We start from the raw sequence: 19,721 nt of genomic DNA on the forward strand, positions 1-19,721 counted from the left end.
ACCCTGGTTCTGAGCTTCAGGAAAAGGCAGTGAAGGCGAGAAATCATGCTACCTCAATACAAAGGACGAACAAAAGGTAAAAACCTGCCAGCCACCAACACGGACCGGGGAGCCGGGCAGCTCCAGCAGACCTCTGGCTGCATCTCTAAACTCTATACGCAGCCATCCCCACCTGTGCAGAGGGACTCCTGCTCACCACTGCAGTCAAGAAACATCAACTTAAGAAAGATCAGGTCTTGTCTAAGAGAAGTAAAATGATACCCCCTAAAAATAGTGTTGAATAGTGGAAAGGGAACAACAGACAGAAAATTCAGCAAGAGGGTGTCTGAAAAATTTAGGAAATATGTAGACACTCCTAGTAGAATGTGAAATGGAGCAGCCTTAGCGAATGAGAAACATCAGTCCATGGGGAGAAGTGACAGATAAAGTAGCATCAAAATGAAATTAAAAGTCTCCTAGGATGAGAATAACAGGTAATAACTCAAAATAAAGAAGGACTGCAAGGAAACCAAAATCATTTTCTTGAAGTTAATAAAAAAAATATAAAAGAGGGCTAAAAATAACCCAAAAATGAAAATACTATGAAGCCTCGATAATTCCTGAAGAATAGTTAGTGGGTTTTGTTTTCTTGCTTTTTTTTTTAACATCTTTATTGGAGTATAATTGCTTTACAATGGTGTGTGAGTTTCTGCTTTATAACAAAGTGAATCAGTTATAAATATACACATGTTCCCATATCTCTTCCCTCTTGCGTCTCCCTCCCACCCTCCCTATCCCACCCCTCTAGGTGGTCACAAAGCACAGAGCTGATCTCCCTGTGCTATGCGGCTGCTTCCCACTAGCTATCTATTTTACATTTGGTAGTGTATATATGTCCATGCTACTCTCTCGCTTTGTCACAGCTTACACTTCCCCCTCCCCATATCCTCAAGTCCATTCTCTAGTAGGTCTGTGTTCTCGCTTGTTTTGGTAAATTTCAGAGCAAAGAAAATGAAAGATATGAATATCTGAACAGATAGCAAAGTGAGGCTGATGGGCAGAAGGCGATGAAGCAACATTCAGAAGCTTCTGAAACATTTGTACACCCTGGTTGTCTCTCACAGTGAAAGCAACTGAAGTAACTCTCTGACATTCCAGCAATCAGAACATACATCTTCACACCCCAGCTATCCTTCATTAAAACAAACAAAACCTAGGTAGAATTAAGCATTATAAAGATAAATGAAAAAGCCAGTGCCCAGAACTGAAACAGATTAAAATAGACATATATCTAAATAAATGATGCATGCAACACACATGCATCTTCTTTAAAAAGAGAGAAAGAACAGCACAAAAATTTAACAACAATCTGAATCTAAAATCCCAGTTTATATGATCAAGCCTGAAGAGGAAAAAGATCTGATCACCCCTAGACTTAAGTGAATGGAATTCAAAAAGTGTGTCACTACTGGTTCTGGTAATTCAAGTTTTGAAAGGTTCAAACAAATAGGACATGGTTCAGTGGGGTCACAGTGGCAATGCAAATGTAGTTTCTAGTTAGTAAATCTAGACATCCAATTAAAGGTGGGGATTAAATTTACATTTGCCTTTACTGCGCCCCTAAACTACATGAAGCCCAGTTAACATACACTGTATATAAGTCCATATAGAGTCTTCATTAAGACTTATAGTGCTCAAGTATAAAGTGTAAGCAAATATCCAATGAGCATTAGTCATTTGAAGGAAATATGTGACATGAACAACATAAACCAAAGCAAACAAACAAACAAAACAGGAACCTGGATTGGAGACAAGAGCGAGAGATTATTTTTAAAGTATATCAATATTTTCAGAGATAAGAGATGGTGCCACATTCATGAAAAACAAATAGAATATCATGATTTTTTTTACATCTTTATTGGAGTATAATTGCTTTACAATAGTGTGTTAGTTTCTGCTTTATAACAAAGTGAATCAGTTATACATATACACATGTTCCCATATCTCTTCCCTCTTGCATCTCCCTCCCTCCCACCCTCCCCATCCCACCCCTCTAGGTGGTCACGAAGCACCGAGCTGATCTCCCTGTGCTATGCGGCTGCTTCCCACTAGCTATCTGTTTTATGTTTGGCAGTGTATATATGTCCATGCCACTCTCTCACTTTGTCACAGCTTACCCTTCCCCCTCCCCATATCCCCAAGTCCATTCTCTAGTAGGTCTGTGGCTTTATTCCCATCTTAACCTTAGGTTCTTCATGACATTTTTTTTTTCTTGGATTCCATATATATGTGTTAGCATACGGTATTTGTCTTTCTCTTTCTGACTTACTTCACTCTGTATGACAGACTCTAGATAACCACAGAGAACAAAGAGCTAGTGAAAATGTAAAAACTATGATTAAAATAAAATACTCAATAAACAAGTGGAAGGTAAAGTTGAGAAAATCTCCCAGAAAGTAGAACTAGAAGATAAAGATATTGAACAGAGAAGAGAAAATGTTTCATTCTAGGAGACATGACAGCTGAATAATGGAGACCAAGAAAGAGACAATAAAGAAGCACAAGTGGGGAAATTAAAAAAAGAAAAATAATCAAGAAGATGTCTTAGCACCAAAGGAAGTAAGCTTTCACTGATTAAAAGAACCCATATAGAGTCTTCATTAGGACTTTTAGTACAAGAAAGGAAATGTCGTGGTGCTTCAGGGCTCAACTGTGAGCAGTATTTATATAATCATAATAGTATAAACACTGAATAAGTTAACCACTGTCTATATGTATTCCTTAAAAAATATGAAAAATAATATAGTTCAAAGGATGAAAACAAGATCACTGACATTCTTGATTTAGATAAAATCAGCATTCATTCCTGAAAAAAATTCCAGAAAAAATTCTGGAAAAAATTCCAGAAAAATTTTTCTGAAAAAATTCAGAAAAAGTGAGTTCTTAGTAAAAGATACTTATTACCAATTCAGGCTTAAGCATAATTCTACTTCAAATAAAACAATGAAAAATATAGAGAGGTATAAATATTAGAACTTAAGAAGTAATATTTTTCTCTACCAAAAATGTGGAGATACTCAACTAAGAAAATATTAGATCAAATAGAATAATTTAACAAAATGGTTGGTCACAGCTTAAAAAAAGATAGTTTCCTTGTATATCAACATTCACCAATTAAAGATATAAGAGAAGGAAAATTCCATTCACGGCACTATCAAATTACATAAAATGAAATGTGGAGGGGTATTCAGAACGTGAAATATATGCTATATTAAAATTTAATGAGGAATCTGCTAGAAAACTGCAGAAACTGGAGTGACAATAGTTCTAAATGAGGAGGCTCAACATCATCAATCTTTTCAATGTTTTGACAACTGTTTCTATCTCTGTAGATTTCACAATAGGAAAATTCTCATGGTTAATAATGAAGGGACTGGCTTTGATAGTAAAACATGTTATAAAACCGTAGCTTAAAAAATAGGGTAGACTTTGTGCCAGAAAATGCAAACAAGTTCAAAATTAAAAGCACATAAACATATCAAGTTCATATAAACATACCTAACAGTGTAGTAAATAAGTGGGTCATTTCAAATCAATAAAGATAGACTGTTGAAAAAAGGGTATGGTAATAAGTGGATAACCTTTTCTTTTAACTCAGATCTTAATTCTGTCTCACTGTTTTAACCCTGAATAAGATACAGATCCATAACGATTTAGATATAAACAAACAAACAAACAAGGAACTAGAATTTTATCTTGGGTGACTATCCCTCCTTAGGTGGGGAGGTCAGTACCACGCCTTCCTGTGCGTTACTCTAGGGTCAAAAATCAACCACACCAGGTAGAGATCAAGCCACTGGAATAACCAGGAAGGAAAAACTAACTAACATCATCTCATCTCCAATCATAAAGGGATGTCTGGGAATTCAGACTGTTGATAATGTCAACTGCTCCCATGTGGATGTTAAACAAAAAAAGTGGTGTACGTTTAGTTGGCTTATTTTTGTGGTTCTTTAGAAGTGTTTAGAGTTATATTATTTGTTTTCTCTCAGAATGGATTTCCAGTGTTCCTGCTGCAGAGGGTGGGTGTGAAGAATGACATGCGTGGGCCCCTGTTCTAGAAGGTTGCCCAGCTCTGCTGTTGAGCCCGCGCACTGTGGCCAGGCACAGACCGAGGGTCTGCCCGTCACCACTGCACTGCAAGACGTTTATGAGTGTCGAGTTTATTCCACCAGGTTTGATGCAGAGGAAAGATGAAGTGTGTATGAGCGTTACCTGCACCAAAGTGACAGTGTGAAACACACTGTGATTAGATCGAAGCAAAAAGAGAGAAAGGGCAACGTCTGTTCAGTTCCCAGTGGCTGTGGCTTCTGTGTGGTGCACACTCAACATCTTAGCTTTTCCAGAAAAGAGGAACAAAAGCGTGGAGAAGAGGGAAGGAGGGAATGGTGGGGTCCAGGGAGGAGGAGGAGGGAGAGAAGAGAGCTCCACGGACAGCTCTTTTATCCCCATCTGCCACGTGACTGAGTGAAGCCCTGTGGGATGCCGGCTGGTGACAGCTGACACAGCGGGGCGGGGTGGGGGGGCACAGAGCAGCGATGACTTGTCTCCACATAGAAAATGTGAAATCCTAACCCCCAGGGCCTCAGAATGGGATTGCCAACTGCACTGGGGATGGGCCCTTGGAGAAGTAACTGAGGTCGAATGAGGTCATAAGGGTGGAGCAGAAAGACTGGTGTCCCTATAAGAAGAGAGACAGGCCCCAGGCAGCGTGAGGACACAGCAAGAGGGCGGCCGTCTGTAAGCCCAGGAGGGAGGTCTCCACAGAACCCAACCCGCTGACACCTTGACCTTGGACTTTTCATCTTCAGAACCGTGAGAAAATAGGGAGGGAAGGAATGGGAGTTTGGGGTCAGCAGATGCAAAGGATTATATACAGGATGGATAAACAACAAGGTCCTACTGTGGAGCACAGGGAACTACAGTCAATGCCCTGTGATAAGCCATAATGGAAAAGAAGATAAAAAAATTATATATATATATATATATATATATATATATATATATATATATATATATATATATATATATATATGTATAACTGAGTCACTTTGTTGTACAGCAAAAATTAACATTGTAAATCAACAGTACTTCAATAAAATTTAAAAAAAAATAAAAAAGAACCCTGAGAAAATAAATTTCTATTGCCTAAGCCACCCACATTTCTATTGCCTAAGTCTGTTATTTTGCTGTGGCAGTCCTAGCAAACTATCACATATATAGTAGTGTAATATTACACACATACACAAACACACACATAATGTTATTCAACCAGTGGTGTTATCCACTGTGAAAAGAAAAACAATTTTTAAAATTTATTTCCATAAATGTCAAACAGCAGCTGGGAGGGAATAGGTACTGGGCATCACTTCAAACTCTACGACTAAGGCAAGTCTCCCCGTCTCTCTGGCCTCAGCTTCTCCACCTGGATGATGAAAGCGTTGATCATTTATTAAGGAAAACTACACTCATCAGAGAGCTCACCATCCAATAAACGGATGACCAAAGGCGAGACACAATGGGACAGGGCATTTCAACAGGGATACGGTCAAGTCCAGTCCTAGGATGGAGCTGGGGATAATCCTACCCTCCTAATGGGAGTCTGCTGACCTGTTTGTGCTTGACATTGGTGGGGAATCAGGGCTCCTCGGGTGAAGGGGGCCTGTGGGGAACAGAGGAAGGAACAGAGACAGAACCTGCAGGATGCTGGGGACGGCTCAGCCACCATGTGGCGGAGACCAGCAGTGGGGAGAAGAGTTCACAGTTGCAGGGGGGGCAGTTTACAGAGAGCGAATGAGCTCAGACAGTTGACTAACTCTGATTTTAATATTCGAAGCTTGTATCTGAACCCTCGTACAGCTCAATATATAAGCTGTAAGTTTGTGATTTTTTAAAAATTTTTGTTTTATATTGCAGTATATTTGATTAACAATGTTGTGTTAGTTTCAGGTGTACAGCAGAGTGATCAGTTACACATGTACATGTATCTATTCTTTTTCAAATTCTTTTCCCATTTTAGGTTATTACAGAGTATACAGCAGAGTTCCTTTGTGATTGTCATTTTAAAATCTTTGGATGAAAATCAAATATATGAAGCTGCTGTTCCGATGACCCCCTACCCCTAGTGGCCTATTCTATTTATTAAATAAAATATGGTTCTATGTTACAGTAGCCTTAGAAAAAACATATTCTCAATTTATAGAGACCTCCACCAGGCTTTTGTATTTCAGTGTTTTAGAAAGGAAGCAGTTGCCTCCAATATCCTTCTTCAGTGAGCATTATCCCTTAATTAACAAAATGCTTAAGGACACAGCTCTGCCAGGGGATGTTCAGAGTTCTTCTACTACCGATTTGTAATGAAACACACAGATTACCCAAGATGAGGCAATTATAGTGGCACATCAGGCCAGGAGTATAGGGCAATTTTGTTGGCTTAGGATAAAACTATATCAAGAAATAATAGGGCTTCCCTGGTGGCGCAGTGGTTGAGAGTCCGCCTGCCGATGCAGGGGACCCGGGTTCATGCCCCGGTCTGGGAAGATCCCACATGCCGCGGAGCGGCTGGGCCCATGAGCCATGGCCGCTGAGCCTGCGCGTCCGGAGCCTGTGCTCCACAACGGGAGAGGCCACAAAAGTGAGAGACCCGTGTACCGCAAAAAAAAAAAAAGAAATAATAAATCACAGTGCACACTCTGTATGAAAGGTCAGCAGTCCTTTACATCCTGAAGGTATTTTCCATTACAAAAATTACATTCTCAGCTCCAAAATAATACTGTTATTGCAACTATGTATTTATGTATGCATGCATATGTATATGCATAGATAGATAGATTTCTTTTGCAAAACTGAGACTACAAGAATAAAAATAACTTTAATGTAAGATTATAGAGGGATTTCCTTCATTGTTTTCCTAGCTATATTAGTGTTGTTAAATTGCCATTTAATTTAAAATAGAAATGCATGTTCAAGTAATTCCTAGTTGATGTATGAGTTAACTTACTTTAATTTGGGATTCATGTCAGTCTAAAGGAAGATAAGGCTTTTATAAGCAATAAATGAACTCTATGTATTTTACATAGGTATTGCAGTAGTTTAAATGAAGAAGAGGAATCTGTTTATCAATTCCTAAGTGCTGTACCCATAACACTGAGCAATTTGATGGTGTTACAGCACTTAATACTTACTGCTCCCACGAATTCTATGTTACTGATCATTTAAGACAGGAGGAAACTAAGGCCAAAAAAGTCCATCCCACTTGCACATATTAAAGCAGAGCAGGCTCCAAAAATGCTGGACTGAAATGTGAAGAGAAAGCCCTGTGTCTTAAAACAGTTTTCCTATTGCTTATTTATTTAATTACCTGACAATTTAACATGTGATCATGATACAAGATTTGAAAGACAGAAGAAGGAATAAGGAACAAATGCGAATAATTTATAATTCCCTACCTAGATGTAATAACTGTTGACCTATCCAGAAATTCCAGCTTTTTCATCCATGTTATCATTCCATTATTTCTGTGTATATTCTTGCTGTTAAGAAGGTGGTTTTAGTGTAATTCCTCACTTTCCAACAGAAATTCCTGCAACCATGGAAATGTTCTGCATCTGTGCCATCTGAAACAGAAGGAACTGGTAAGCTCTTGAAATGTTGCTAGTGCTACCAAGAAATTAAATTTAAAATTAATTTAATTTATTTAAATCGAAGCTTAGAAGCCATGAGTGCTTAGTAATGACTATTTTGAACAGGTACAAGTCTAATTCCACACCCTTATATGATGATCTGTGTTTTCTCTCTTTTTCTCTCTGTTTTTGGAATTCTTCAGTTTTATTATAAAATGTCTAAGTATGAATATCTTCTTATCTGTTATGCTTGAGAAGCATAGTGCTTTTCAGCCTAAAGAGTCATCTTTTTTATTAGTACTGAAAAATTCTTAGCTAATATTTCTTTCAACGGTGCCTTTATTCCATTCTCCCTGTTCTATTGTTCACAAATCTGATTAAACACATGTTGGATCTTCTCTTTCTATCCCTCATCTCTCTTAATGTCTCTTTCACATATTTTTCATAAGCTGGGTATTATTTGTTTTCAACACAAGAACTATGTTTTCTTTTTGATTTCAATGACTATCTTTTTCAATCCTAGAAAGTGTTTTTTTTCAAATCTGTTCTTTTTTATGATGTCATGGTGCTTCCTTCATGTTGTACGTTCTGTGTGAGGTTGCACTTCTATTGTATTCGATTCTTAGTAGGCCAACTCTCCCCTTTGCCATATCCATCAATGTATATCCTCAGGGGATAACTTTCTGCGAGTTTTGTAATGTTTGATGGCAAACTCCATTTTAGTAGCACTCTTTTTTAAATTGAAATTCCCATAAAGTGTAAGTTGTGGGAGCTTCCTTTCAAATAAGTTTTGTGTTTTCTTCTTCCAGGTGCCCACGGGGACCATGAGCCTGCAGCCATCTTTATGTTACATTCTTTACTTACATTCTTTACGTTACTTTCTTGGGTAGGGAGAGATGCAGGTACTTGGCCACAGTAGTTAAATTTTAATTTAGACTCCCTTCCTCACAGCAGGTAGAATCCCAGGGTTTCAAAATCCAGGGGAGACCTTGTCTTTAAAACTCTGAGCCTCAATAGAAACCAACACATTTTCTTATCGTCTTTCTCGGCCATTTTTTCAAGAGCCCATTGCACCAGTGAGGATGCAGCCCTTCAGTGATGCTAGATTTATACAGGGTTTTGGTTCAAAGCTTCCCCTTATGGAAAGTTGCAGCTTCATCTCTTCACCTTCAGGGACCTTAAAACCTCAGCCTCCAATTCCCAAACACACAGTCGCTCTGGCCCTTTGTCAGGCAGCCACAGCACCAGCCCAAGCAAGCACTCCAATGTGTGAGCTTCTTTTTCCTTTATAGAACCAGGATTCCCTTTCTTTCTTGTGGCCTCAGATAAGCACTTATAAAATAACTGTGGTTTAACCTTTATCTAGTAATAGAGCATTTTCAGGTCATTCTAATCTTTCACTTTAACTGTCATTAAATGTTGTTTAATTGACTTTGTAACTACTTTATATATTATGTCTCTCTATTCTCTGTCTTTTTTATCACTGTTTTTGCCTTTAAATTTCAGTATTTTCACATATAAAAAAATGTAAAATTTCCACATTTAAATATATCCATATTTTATATTAAGAATTTTATATTAATGTTCAGAAATAATTCCCCATTGAATAATGAATGTTTATATTTACTTGCATTATTTCTAGGTTTCTATGAGAAACATTACACACTGGTCTCAGGAAAATTTGGTAACGCTATTACCAAGGTACTAGTAACGTGGAATATATGAAGTAGTGAGGTTTTTGAGTGGGAGGTTAAAAGAAGTTAATTGCTGTTACCAGAGAAATTATTTATAAAGATGAATCAATGACCTACACTTTTTAAGTACAAAATAAAACACTTCAAGTTTCGTAACCATTTCTGTGGGCAGCCTGTTCACTTTTTAAAGTGCAAATAAAAGTGTCTGAGTTTTACCAAAAAAAAAAAAAAATTCATGACCAGTATATATTCAGATAAGTACTATAACTTAAGTGTATCTATGTCTGAGAAAGATAAAAGTGTTGGTATGTATCTTTCTGAAAGGAATATTTAAATATATACATTTTAACATATACTATATATTTAATACATAAGTATATTTAATATGTGATATATAAATATATATAATATATTTAAGATATAAAAATATATATATATTGGGATCAGAAGGTATTACTGAGATCAGAATAATTAGGGTGTGGAAAAGGAGGTTGGTCTTAGGATCAAGAACAGATAAGAGAGGTGAACTGAAAGGAAAAATGCAAACAGGATTTGGGGTTGTTTCTTTTTTTTTCCACCATGTAAATATTTACTTGTGGATAATCATCAGTCAGCAGGACCAGCAGAAACGGATGCAGCCTCCACGATGCTGACGGATATATCACTTACAAACACGTTCAACACGCACAGGGTCCTGTTCCGAAGCTGCTTTACAGCCCCCGAGGAGTCTCCGAAATCTCATGAGCCTCCGAGCTCTTTCCCAGGAGGGACCAGTCAGGTCGGCTGGGCTCTGAGTCAGCACCTCAGTCCTCCTGTTAGTCCAGAGCCAGGATCATTGGCCTAAATCCCAACTCTCAGTTGTTTGGTGACTTGTACGTTGTGAACATGGATTCGAACCCTCTGCCCCTCCCCGGAAGTCTGTGCTCCACTCAGTCTTCTGAATCTCAGATTCCCGATTTGCTAAATTAGGGTAACAGCCTTTTCCCAAAGTTTTTACAATTATTAGGCGAGATTGAGAAAGCCAAGCCCCTAACACAGAGCTGGTGAGCATTTTAACACTGTGCTCGCCAAACAACAGGGCAGGTGGGTTTGGCCTGTGGTCTTCCAATTTGTGACCACTGCCATTATACCAGGAGCTCGTGATACTTTAAACCAAATTGGAATAATCAGGACGTAGTCTCAGGTTTGAGGATAAGCATTCACAAAAATTAACAACATAACCTCAAACGAGACAAAAGGAACCCTAATCTAACAAATGACTGAATTGCTGTGTTTCAATTAGGTAGCAGTAAGTTATGAGGTTCCTGGGCAGAAATATACATACCAAGTCTCTAAGTAGTTAAAAATTCCATTGTGTTCTAATTATCCATTTAATCCTTTGAATACCAATGTGCAATTAACATTACAAATAATCAATGTTAAAAAATATAATTAATGCAAGAGTGATCTAGTTATAATTAAACTAATTACACAGATATGTAGCATAATAAGGGTCTTATAAACCATTATGGGGATGTAAATTTATTCTTCCTTTCAAGGCCAGCTATTTGAATTTCATTTCCCAATTACTTGACAAATGATGGAATGGGATTATTAAGGAGAGAAACAGCCTTCCAGGGCTGAAAAAATAAACCATATACTTTTGTATTCTTTTGCATTCTGATCCTTTTGTCCATATGTACTTGTAAAGAGAAATTAGGGGAAAGAAAATGCACCACACAATCAGCAAGAACTGCAGAGAAAAATCAGCAACATAGCACTTGAGAGAGCTTCAACTGCACGTGGCATGGTTCCCTTTCCAGATGGTAGCTAGGATCCACGACCCCATCCCCACAGAGCTCATACACTCACTCAACTGATCAGTTCTCTCTATTTTCTGTTCTTGAACATAATTAGTTCCAAATATTGACTTTTCATCAATAGTCATAGACTCACTGAAGTTTAATTGTATTCTTTGCCCACAGATAGCAATGATTATAACAGTTAAGAACCATATAAATCAACTATAATATAAAATAAAAATTAAATTAAAAACAAACAAACAGGGTTTCCCTGGTGGTGCCGTGGTTGAGAGTCACCCTGCCGATGCAGGGGCCGCGGGTTCGTGCCCCGGTCCGGGAAGATCCCACATGCCACAGAGCAGCTGGCCCGTGAGCCACGGCCACTGAGCCTGCGCGTCCAGAGCCTGTGCTCTGCAGCAGGAGAGGCCACAACAGTGAGAGGCCCGCATACCGCCAAAAGAAAAAACAAAAACAAAAACAAACAAACAAACAAACAAAAAGAGCCAACAGATAGCACGTTTAAACATGCAGAATTTAGAGTAAGACAGATATGCTTTCAGGTCTCCGACTGTCCTCACAGAAGCTAAGAAGGGGAACAGTCCTTACGTGAGGAGTGCATGACAGCTGCTGAACATGAGACCTTGCTGAATCTTCCATCTCTGAGCCATCATCATTACTAGTACAAGGATGAGGAAACCAGACTGGGGGGATGGGGAGAGGTAAGAAAATGTCCCCTTAAGGAGTGAAAGGGATAACGAAGCACAAAGTAACCTTCTGATATCTTCTAAATCTATCAGAATAATACAGCCAAAAACAAACAAGCAAACAACTCCTAATTCTTCACCTCTGAGGGTGATTGGAAATCCATTGATTATCTTGAAAACTGAGTAGATAAAAAGGGAAAACAAGGCTTCCCTGGTGGCGCAGTGGTTGAGAGTCTGCCTGCTAATGCAGGGGACACGGGTTCAGGCCCCGGTCTGGGAGGATCCCACGTGCCGTGGAGCGACTAGGCCCGTGAGCCACAACTACTGAGCCTGCGCATCTGGAGCCTGTGCTCCTCAACAAAAGAGGCAGCGATAGTGACAGGCCCGTGCACCACGATGAAGAGTGGCCCCCACTTGCCACAACTAGAGAAAGCCCTTGCACAGAAACGAAGACCCAACACAGCAAAAATAAATTAATTAATTAATAAACTCCTACCCCCAACATCTTCTTTAAAAAAAAGGGGGGGGGGAACAAGCATTTATCTGTCCTTTTTTATATAAACTATACCTCTGGGTAGTGAAATAAAATGTAGTGACAGCAACTCCTTATAAAATTATTCCAGCTAGGGCTTCCCTGGTGGCGCAGTGGTTGAGAATCTGCCTGCTAATGCAGGGGCCACGGGTTCGAGCCCTGGTCTGGGAAGATCCCGCATGCCGCGGAGCGGCTGGGCCAGTGAGCCATGGCTACTGAGCCTGCGCGTCTGGAGCCTGTGCTCCGCAACAAGAGAGGCCACGATAGTGAGAGGCCCGCGCATCGCGATGAAGAGTGGCCCCCGCTTGCCACAACTAGAGAAAGCCCACACACAGAAACGAAGACCCAACACAGTCAAAAATAAAAAAAAATAAGTAAATAAATTAAAAAAAAAAATTACTCCAGCTAGTAAATGAAAACAAAATGATAAAAGTTAGAATACTACCATTTTGCAATTTCCAATGAATTGATGCATTAACCTTGGCATTAGACATCAAAAAAGGAGTGAAGACCAGATATCAGATGGTTCTTGATAAAAAAAAAAAAAAGAAACATTACCTCCTGCTTATTTATGTCAAAGGATAGACCTCAAGCCTGATTATAACTCTGGATCCAGCTTCAACTTGTAAGAAACAGGACAGAGCATCATGTTAGACCTCATCGCTTGTACGCAATCAGCACAGTTCACAAGCAGGTCTCCAAGTCCAATGGCCCAGGATCAAAGGTAGAAAAGAAAGAAAGGAAGAGGGGACCTGTAGACTGAGGGTCTGAAAGTCCTATGAGGTCTTTACAAATGAGCAAGGTCAAACGCTGATGTCCAGGGACACTCTGGGGTGGGGTGATAAAACCACACAGGATCCTCTGGCTCAGGGGTGTGGTTGAGGCAGGGCAGGCTGACTGGCTCCCCAGTTAGCTGCCAGAGTTCTGGGTCTTGGCCTGAGTCTTGGTTATAAAAGTTTCCCTTATAAAAAATATACTAAGCTACATTTAAAAAACTCAGGATAGGAGTTACCTTTGAAGGGGAAAAATGACTGGATAGGGAGTTAAGGGGCCTTGTGCTGTTTCTTGAGTGAGACACAGATTACAAAAGGGTTTCCCTTTGTGAAGATTCATTAAGATGTTCTTTTCTATAATGTCAATAAAAATTTTTTAAAGAAATTTTTAAAAATATATTAAACCAAGAAACACAAGATTTTGGGTAAGTATAAATATTCTTCTATGTAAATTTTGGAAAGACAAAATCAAAATTATATATGTTATTTACAGAATAATGACAGCAATAATATCACACATTAAATGTTTAGGGTCAAAGTAAAGGTGTACAACGAATCATATTTATAGACAATGATTTGATACTTCATTTAAAGAAAAAAAGATTTTAAAAATCATTCAAATCAAGAAGTTAGAAATAAAACCACAAAACTAGATTGAGAAAAGCACAGTAGAGAGGTTAATAAAAATAACAAAATTTAATAAATTTGTCTGAAAAAATTTGAATTGCTGAAAAAATGAAAAAAAATTGAATTGCTAAATAAATTCAATCTTTCATTGTTTTTAAAGTAAAATAGTCAAAGTCTGGGAAGTACAAAGACAAATTTATAGGAAAAAAAATCACAAGTTATATAGGCACAGAGAGGAGAAAAAATATAACTATTAAGATAATAATAGTTATAACTCCATGTAAGTAGTTTAAAAATTTAAATTAAGTAAATAGGTTTATTAGAAAACTTAAATTGTCAAAATAACAACAAAAATTAAAAACAGGAGTAATTTAATAGTAAGGATTTAAAATGATATTTTTCAACAACAAACTAAATTTCATGATGAATCATAAGTTTAAAATGTTATATAAAATTTAGCAAATAAGAAAATATTTAAATCCATGACAAAATAAAGTATACTGCAGAAAGATAAGGACAGATCAATAATCAGAAATTTTTATTTATGACATAAATATGTCACAGGGATGAAGTGTATGTGTGGGGAATATAGTCAACAATAACGTAATAACTTTGTGTGGTGACAGATGGTAACTAGACTTATCGTGGTGATACTGTTGTAATGTATGGAAATATCAAATCACTATATTGTGCACCAGGACCTAACACAGTGTTGCAGGTCAGTTTTACTTCAGACAAACAAACAAGCTCATAGAAAAAGAGATGAGATCTGTGGTTAGCAGAGGAGGGCATAGGGGGAAGAGGAACTGGGTGAAGGCCGTCGAAAGGTACAACTTCCAGTTATAAGGTAAATAAATAAGCACTAGGCATGTAATGTACAACATGATTAATGCAAGTAACACTGCAGTGTGTTACATATGAAAGTTGTTTAGAGAATACATCCTAAGAGTTCTCATCACAAGGAAAATATGTTTTTTTCTTTTATTTTATACCTAAATAAAATGATGAATGTTCACTAAACTTGTGATAATCATTCCACGATGTACGTAAGTCAGATTATTATGCTGTACTCCTTAAACATATATAGTTTATAAATTTATACTGTTATGTCAATTATATCTCAATGAAACCAAAATAAAAAAGGAAAAATAAAAAGAAATACTATCATTAAGTGAGTAATAAGATACACTGCCATTTAACATTGTTTCGATGGTTTTAGGGAAAGCAAAAAGGAAACTGAAATCAGAGGCATTACCACAGGAGAAAAAGGAGATGTTTCATGAATTACTGGGATAAGCATTGTATCCTAGATGGATTAAAATACTTTTTAAAATGAATTAGATTTATTTCAGTGAATGAAAAATATATGTTTGCAGAAAAGAAGACACAGCATTCACATGCCAGTTCTTTTCAAATTAATCTATAAATGCAACATAAAATCAATTAAAATTCCAGTGAGAATTGTGGACACAATGCTTTACATTTTTTTCTCTACATTAAAATGATACAAATGAACTTATATACAAAACAGAAACAGACCCACAGACCTAACGAACTTATGGTTACCAAAGGGGAAAGTGGGGGAGGAATAAATTAGGAGTATGGGGTTAACATAAACACACAACTATGTATAAAAGAGACAAACAGCAAGATCCTGCTGTATAGCCCAGGGAACTATACTTGATATTTTGTAATAAACTATAAGGGAAAAGAATCTGAAAAAAACATATATATATGCGTATAACTGAATCACTTTGCTGTATACCTGAAACTAACACATTGTAAATCAACTATACTTAAATTAAAAAGAAATGACTAATAGGTATTTATTTACTTCAGTCACTGCTGTGTAACAAGTGTGTAGAATAGAAAAACACACTCAAAAATAAATATCTCTGTGCATCAGAAACAAGAGAGTACAAGATGCAGGGTCTGAAGCCACTGGTCACTGCATTCTGACCTGAATTACACACAGCAGCTAGGAATCAGTCCCCTGCGAGGTAATGGGGACTAAATGCACTCGTATAGGGATGCAGAGGGACCAGAGCCCAGCTTAGTGTGTGACACCTGGGTCTAGTGCCCCACCTCTCCTGGGAGGAAGCTGAGAAGGTGACGTGGAGGCTGCTCATCTTCCAGGCCGGGTCCCAGAGTGAGACCGGGACCTGGCGATGCAAGGACTCACATGGGCCTTCCACCTGCGGCTGCAGGATGGGAACCCCAAGCTGTCAACATACAACCTGGCCCTGGACGAGAGATCTAGGGAGTAAATAGTGGAAAGAGAGGCAAACTGATACACAGAAGGTGACAGAAAAAGATAGAATGAGAGTAAAATCACATAAACTCACTCGCGAGGTAAACCAGCAAAATCTCTAGCCATGAAGAAAACAAAGAAGAAAGTCCTAAAAAATAAACAACTAAGAGATGAATTACTTCCTGATGAAGACAAATTCATCAGGATGAATAAATGTAAGATAGATATGCAAAGATTCTATAAAGAAAAGTGCAACATACTGAATTGATGCTTTTTAAATGACCTGAATAAATGGGTAACTACCAGACTTAAGGACAAGGAAGACAAAATATCATAGAGGTGCAAATCTCTTCAAATTATAAAATAAATTTGATTCAATTCCAATCAAGATTCAAATATTGTGACATTTTTATACAGGTTACCAAAATGATTCTAAAAACAATACCTAGTAAAGGTCCCAAAGTAATCCAGACTATCCTGGAAATGAAATACCAGGAAGACAGATAGGTGGTGCAACCCACCAGGATGCATCTGAAGCAGGAGAAGGTAAAGCGGAGTCCCAGCCTGGCTGAGCACTTGGTACAGAGCAGAAAATGTTTCCAACTGATGGACAAAAGACACATGGCTGTAAAAATGGCCTTAGGCAAACTGGAATTCGGGATCAGAAAAAAAAAATCAGATGGTTTTTCCATTACACCATATATTCAAGTATAAACTCCATATAAATTAGAAACATGAATGTAGAATAGAAGCCTCTAAAAAGAAACTATGGAGAATAGCTTTATTACTTTAGAAAGAGAATTTCCTGAGACTCAAAAAGCAAGAAATAGCAAAGGAAAAAAAGAATAAATCAGTCCTATCAAAACTGAGAACCTCTACACACACAAACTTTTAAAACAGAGTTAAAATACAAGGTACCACTGAAGCTAACACTTAAAACATATAAAGCACGCAAAAGATTAATTACTAGTTGAATATATTAAAAACTCATACATAATGAGAAACAAAAAGACAACCTTATAAGAAAAGAACAGTGGTCATGACAGGCGATTGGCAGAAAGAACCCCCAGGCAACAGATAACTGTGGGGAGAGCATTCCGTCAAGTTCATGAGTCATCAAGGAAATGTAAATTAATCTAACAATGAAATGGCATGCCCACCTGGCTTCTAAAAAATTAAATCTTTTAATAAATATTGTTGAAGAGGATTATGAAATGTTCATGTAATAAGTGTAAATGAAGTCTACACAATGATCTTTATAATCGTGTCTGATTTTAAAATACACATCTCTCTACATATTTAATCACCTACATTTCACATACATACACACACACACAGATAATAGATAAAATTAGATATATACACACAGATATCTATGCATGTTTAAATTAAACTAGTAGGAGACATATGAATATTAACACTGTATTTTAGGATTACAGGAAAAATTTCTGTCTTCTTGGTGCCTGGCACACCATAGATGGACAATAAACTATTTGTTGATGCAAAGAATCAGCTAATTAATGGATGATTATGATATTTTTGAACTTTTTTCAGTTATGATATTTTTGAACTTTTTCCAATTATTGTATTTGAACTATATAAGAAAAATCTCAAGCAAATTACTTCCAAGTCTACTTAGGAATAACTCTAGGATCCCAGGTAGACAGACTGTGAAATCAAGTCCAGCACTGAGAACTTGGTGGCTAGTTATATCATGACCTTCAGAGAATGTAGTACAAAGCATGTCTCTTTCTTTATGTCAGTTCAATGACAGATTTCTGAAATCTGTTATCAAGTTACAATGAATTCGCTATAGTAGGAAAAGCAGAAAGATACAGGCCAGGACGTCACCACACAGCATGAGAATCAGAAGGGCGGGGTATAGGATGGGATTTGGAAACAGTGACAGGATTGGGACGCACACGAATGGCACGCTATTGGAAGACTAGCTGGAAAACTGCTGTACTGCCCGAAAGATGAGGTCTGGGTGGGGAAACGATGAAACCACCGTGCCCCTTCTGGTCCCCACACTGGGGCAGGGAGTTTGAAGCTCCACCAGATGACAAAGCAAGAAGAACCAGCCCCTGACTACTCCCTGCTCACCTGGGTTCATGGGGCAGATCAGCCGGCGCCCCTGGAAGGGGTCAGCCCTGGACAGCTTTTGCCAACACCTCCTCTACCCTCTGGCCAGAAACGTCAAGTTCATTTCATTCCCATCTGGAGGCTCTTTTCCCCATTGTGAGGAGTGGTCATTGGAAAGTAAATTGGAGGGAAATGACCTCCTCTGACTTTAGTGCACAGGACTGAGGGGAGGCTGGGGGTCTCTGGGCTTGATGATTATCTCTACAGGCAGCAAAACAATTAAATCTGATTAAATCTTACCCCATGGGAGTCCTGAGGATGGCGTGTCCCGAGCTCAGAGGCAGGTCCCTGGTCAGCATTTTGAATGTGGTGGTTTTCCCAGCTCCATTCACCCGTAGAAGCCCAAAGCACTGAGAGGAGAAAACAAACCATAAAATCAAAATTATATTGGAAACAGCACTTGCTTTCACCCAACTCCGAGTTGATATTTTTAGTTTGTGTTATTTGTAGACTTTTACAATCATAAAATAAATGTATGACACGTTTTATAGCTCATGCAGTACTTCTGAAATCACTGTGGCATCTGAGTGGTATAATTTCAGTGTTAATTCACAGACGAGTAAGCAAATTCACGTCTGGAAAACTCAGGAGGATGAGAAGTAAAGGCCAACTACCACAGATTATGCTGAACGTTCCTGTCCTATCCAGGGTGCATCCAACAGGCTCCCAGCTGTGTCCCTCTGGTAAGCGCAATATTTTTTAGGAGTCACATCATCATAATCATTATTATTCCCATGCCTTCCCCTCCATCTCTGTCTTTGAATCTCTCCATCTCTCTGGCTCTCTCCTCTCACCCCGACTGTAGCCTAAAGCTGACACTAATCAAGAAGGCCCTCTATTCCCATACTCTCGCTCAGCACCAGGTCACATCTCCTGCTTCGCTCTGTCTTACATTCCCTGGCGGAAACCATGGCCTCGCTTTTTCACGGCCCCAGCCTCTACCTTGAATCTCTGGATGTCCTCAGCTGGGGATTCTGTGGTGGAAGCTGAGACGTTTTCATTCTTCCTTATCTCCTTCCAGGACACTTGTTTCCTGATGTCTGGGCACAGCTGGCTTCCTGGCTCCCTGAATCCTGGAAAAGTGACTCTTCCGGGTTTCTTGTGGCCAAGCCCAACTGATCATCACAGAACCCGATTTTGTAGATCCGGGTGCCACCTGCTTCAGCAGTCATGCTTCCCCCACCTTGACTGGGTCTCTCCCACGCTCTGATATAGGGGTCCATCCTGCTGCAGACTTGTCCTGTTTCATGTCACTCATATCACAGACCACACCTGAGCTGCTATCCCAGGTACAAACCATCAGCCTAACCGAACTCTATCTACCCTCCTGGCTTAGGCTTAAGTTTACCTGAACCTTCCTTTTTCATAAAGCTCTGCACACCCCCTGCCTTCCCGACTCCCACGATGCTCCCGTTCCTCCTTCGAGGCCACCCTCTCTGGACTTACAGCTCCGAGGCGATTCACTCTGTGCCTTTGACCCTTGCCCTGCTGTTGTGCAATACTGTGTATGTTTATGATCTCCCATTTCCTACCCGATGATTAACTCCTAGAGGGAC

The 19,721-nt window shown here is 38.7% G+C and overlaps 1 protein-coding gene across 1 annotated transcript in view; it reads right to left on the reverse strand.

Annotated features, from left to right (window-relative positions):
• The window catches only part of LOC309810772 (ATP-binding cassette sub-family A member 13-like), a gene marked incomplete at both ends in the record, with an annotated part of 199,753 nt that overhangs the window by 56,139 nt on the left and 123,893 nt on the right, over positions 1-19,721 (reverse strand). The window contains 1 exon segment of the mRNA XM_082632984.1: positions 18,406-18,515. Coding sequence (XP_082489110.1) covers positions 18,406-18,515 — 110 coding nt within the window.

The sequence above is a fragment of the Mesoplodon mirus genome, assembly GCF_964341445.2.
Source record: "Mesoplodon mirus genome assembly, chromosome: 9".
Classification (NCBI taxonomy): domain Eukaryota; kingdom Metazoa; phylum Chordata; class Mammalia; order Artiodactyla; family Ziphiidae; genus Mesoplodon; species Mesoplodon mirus.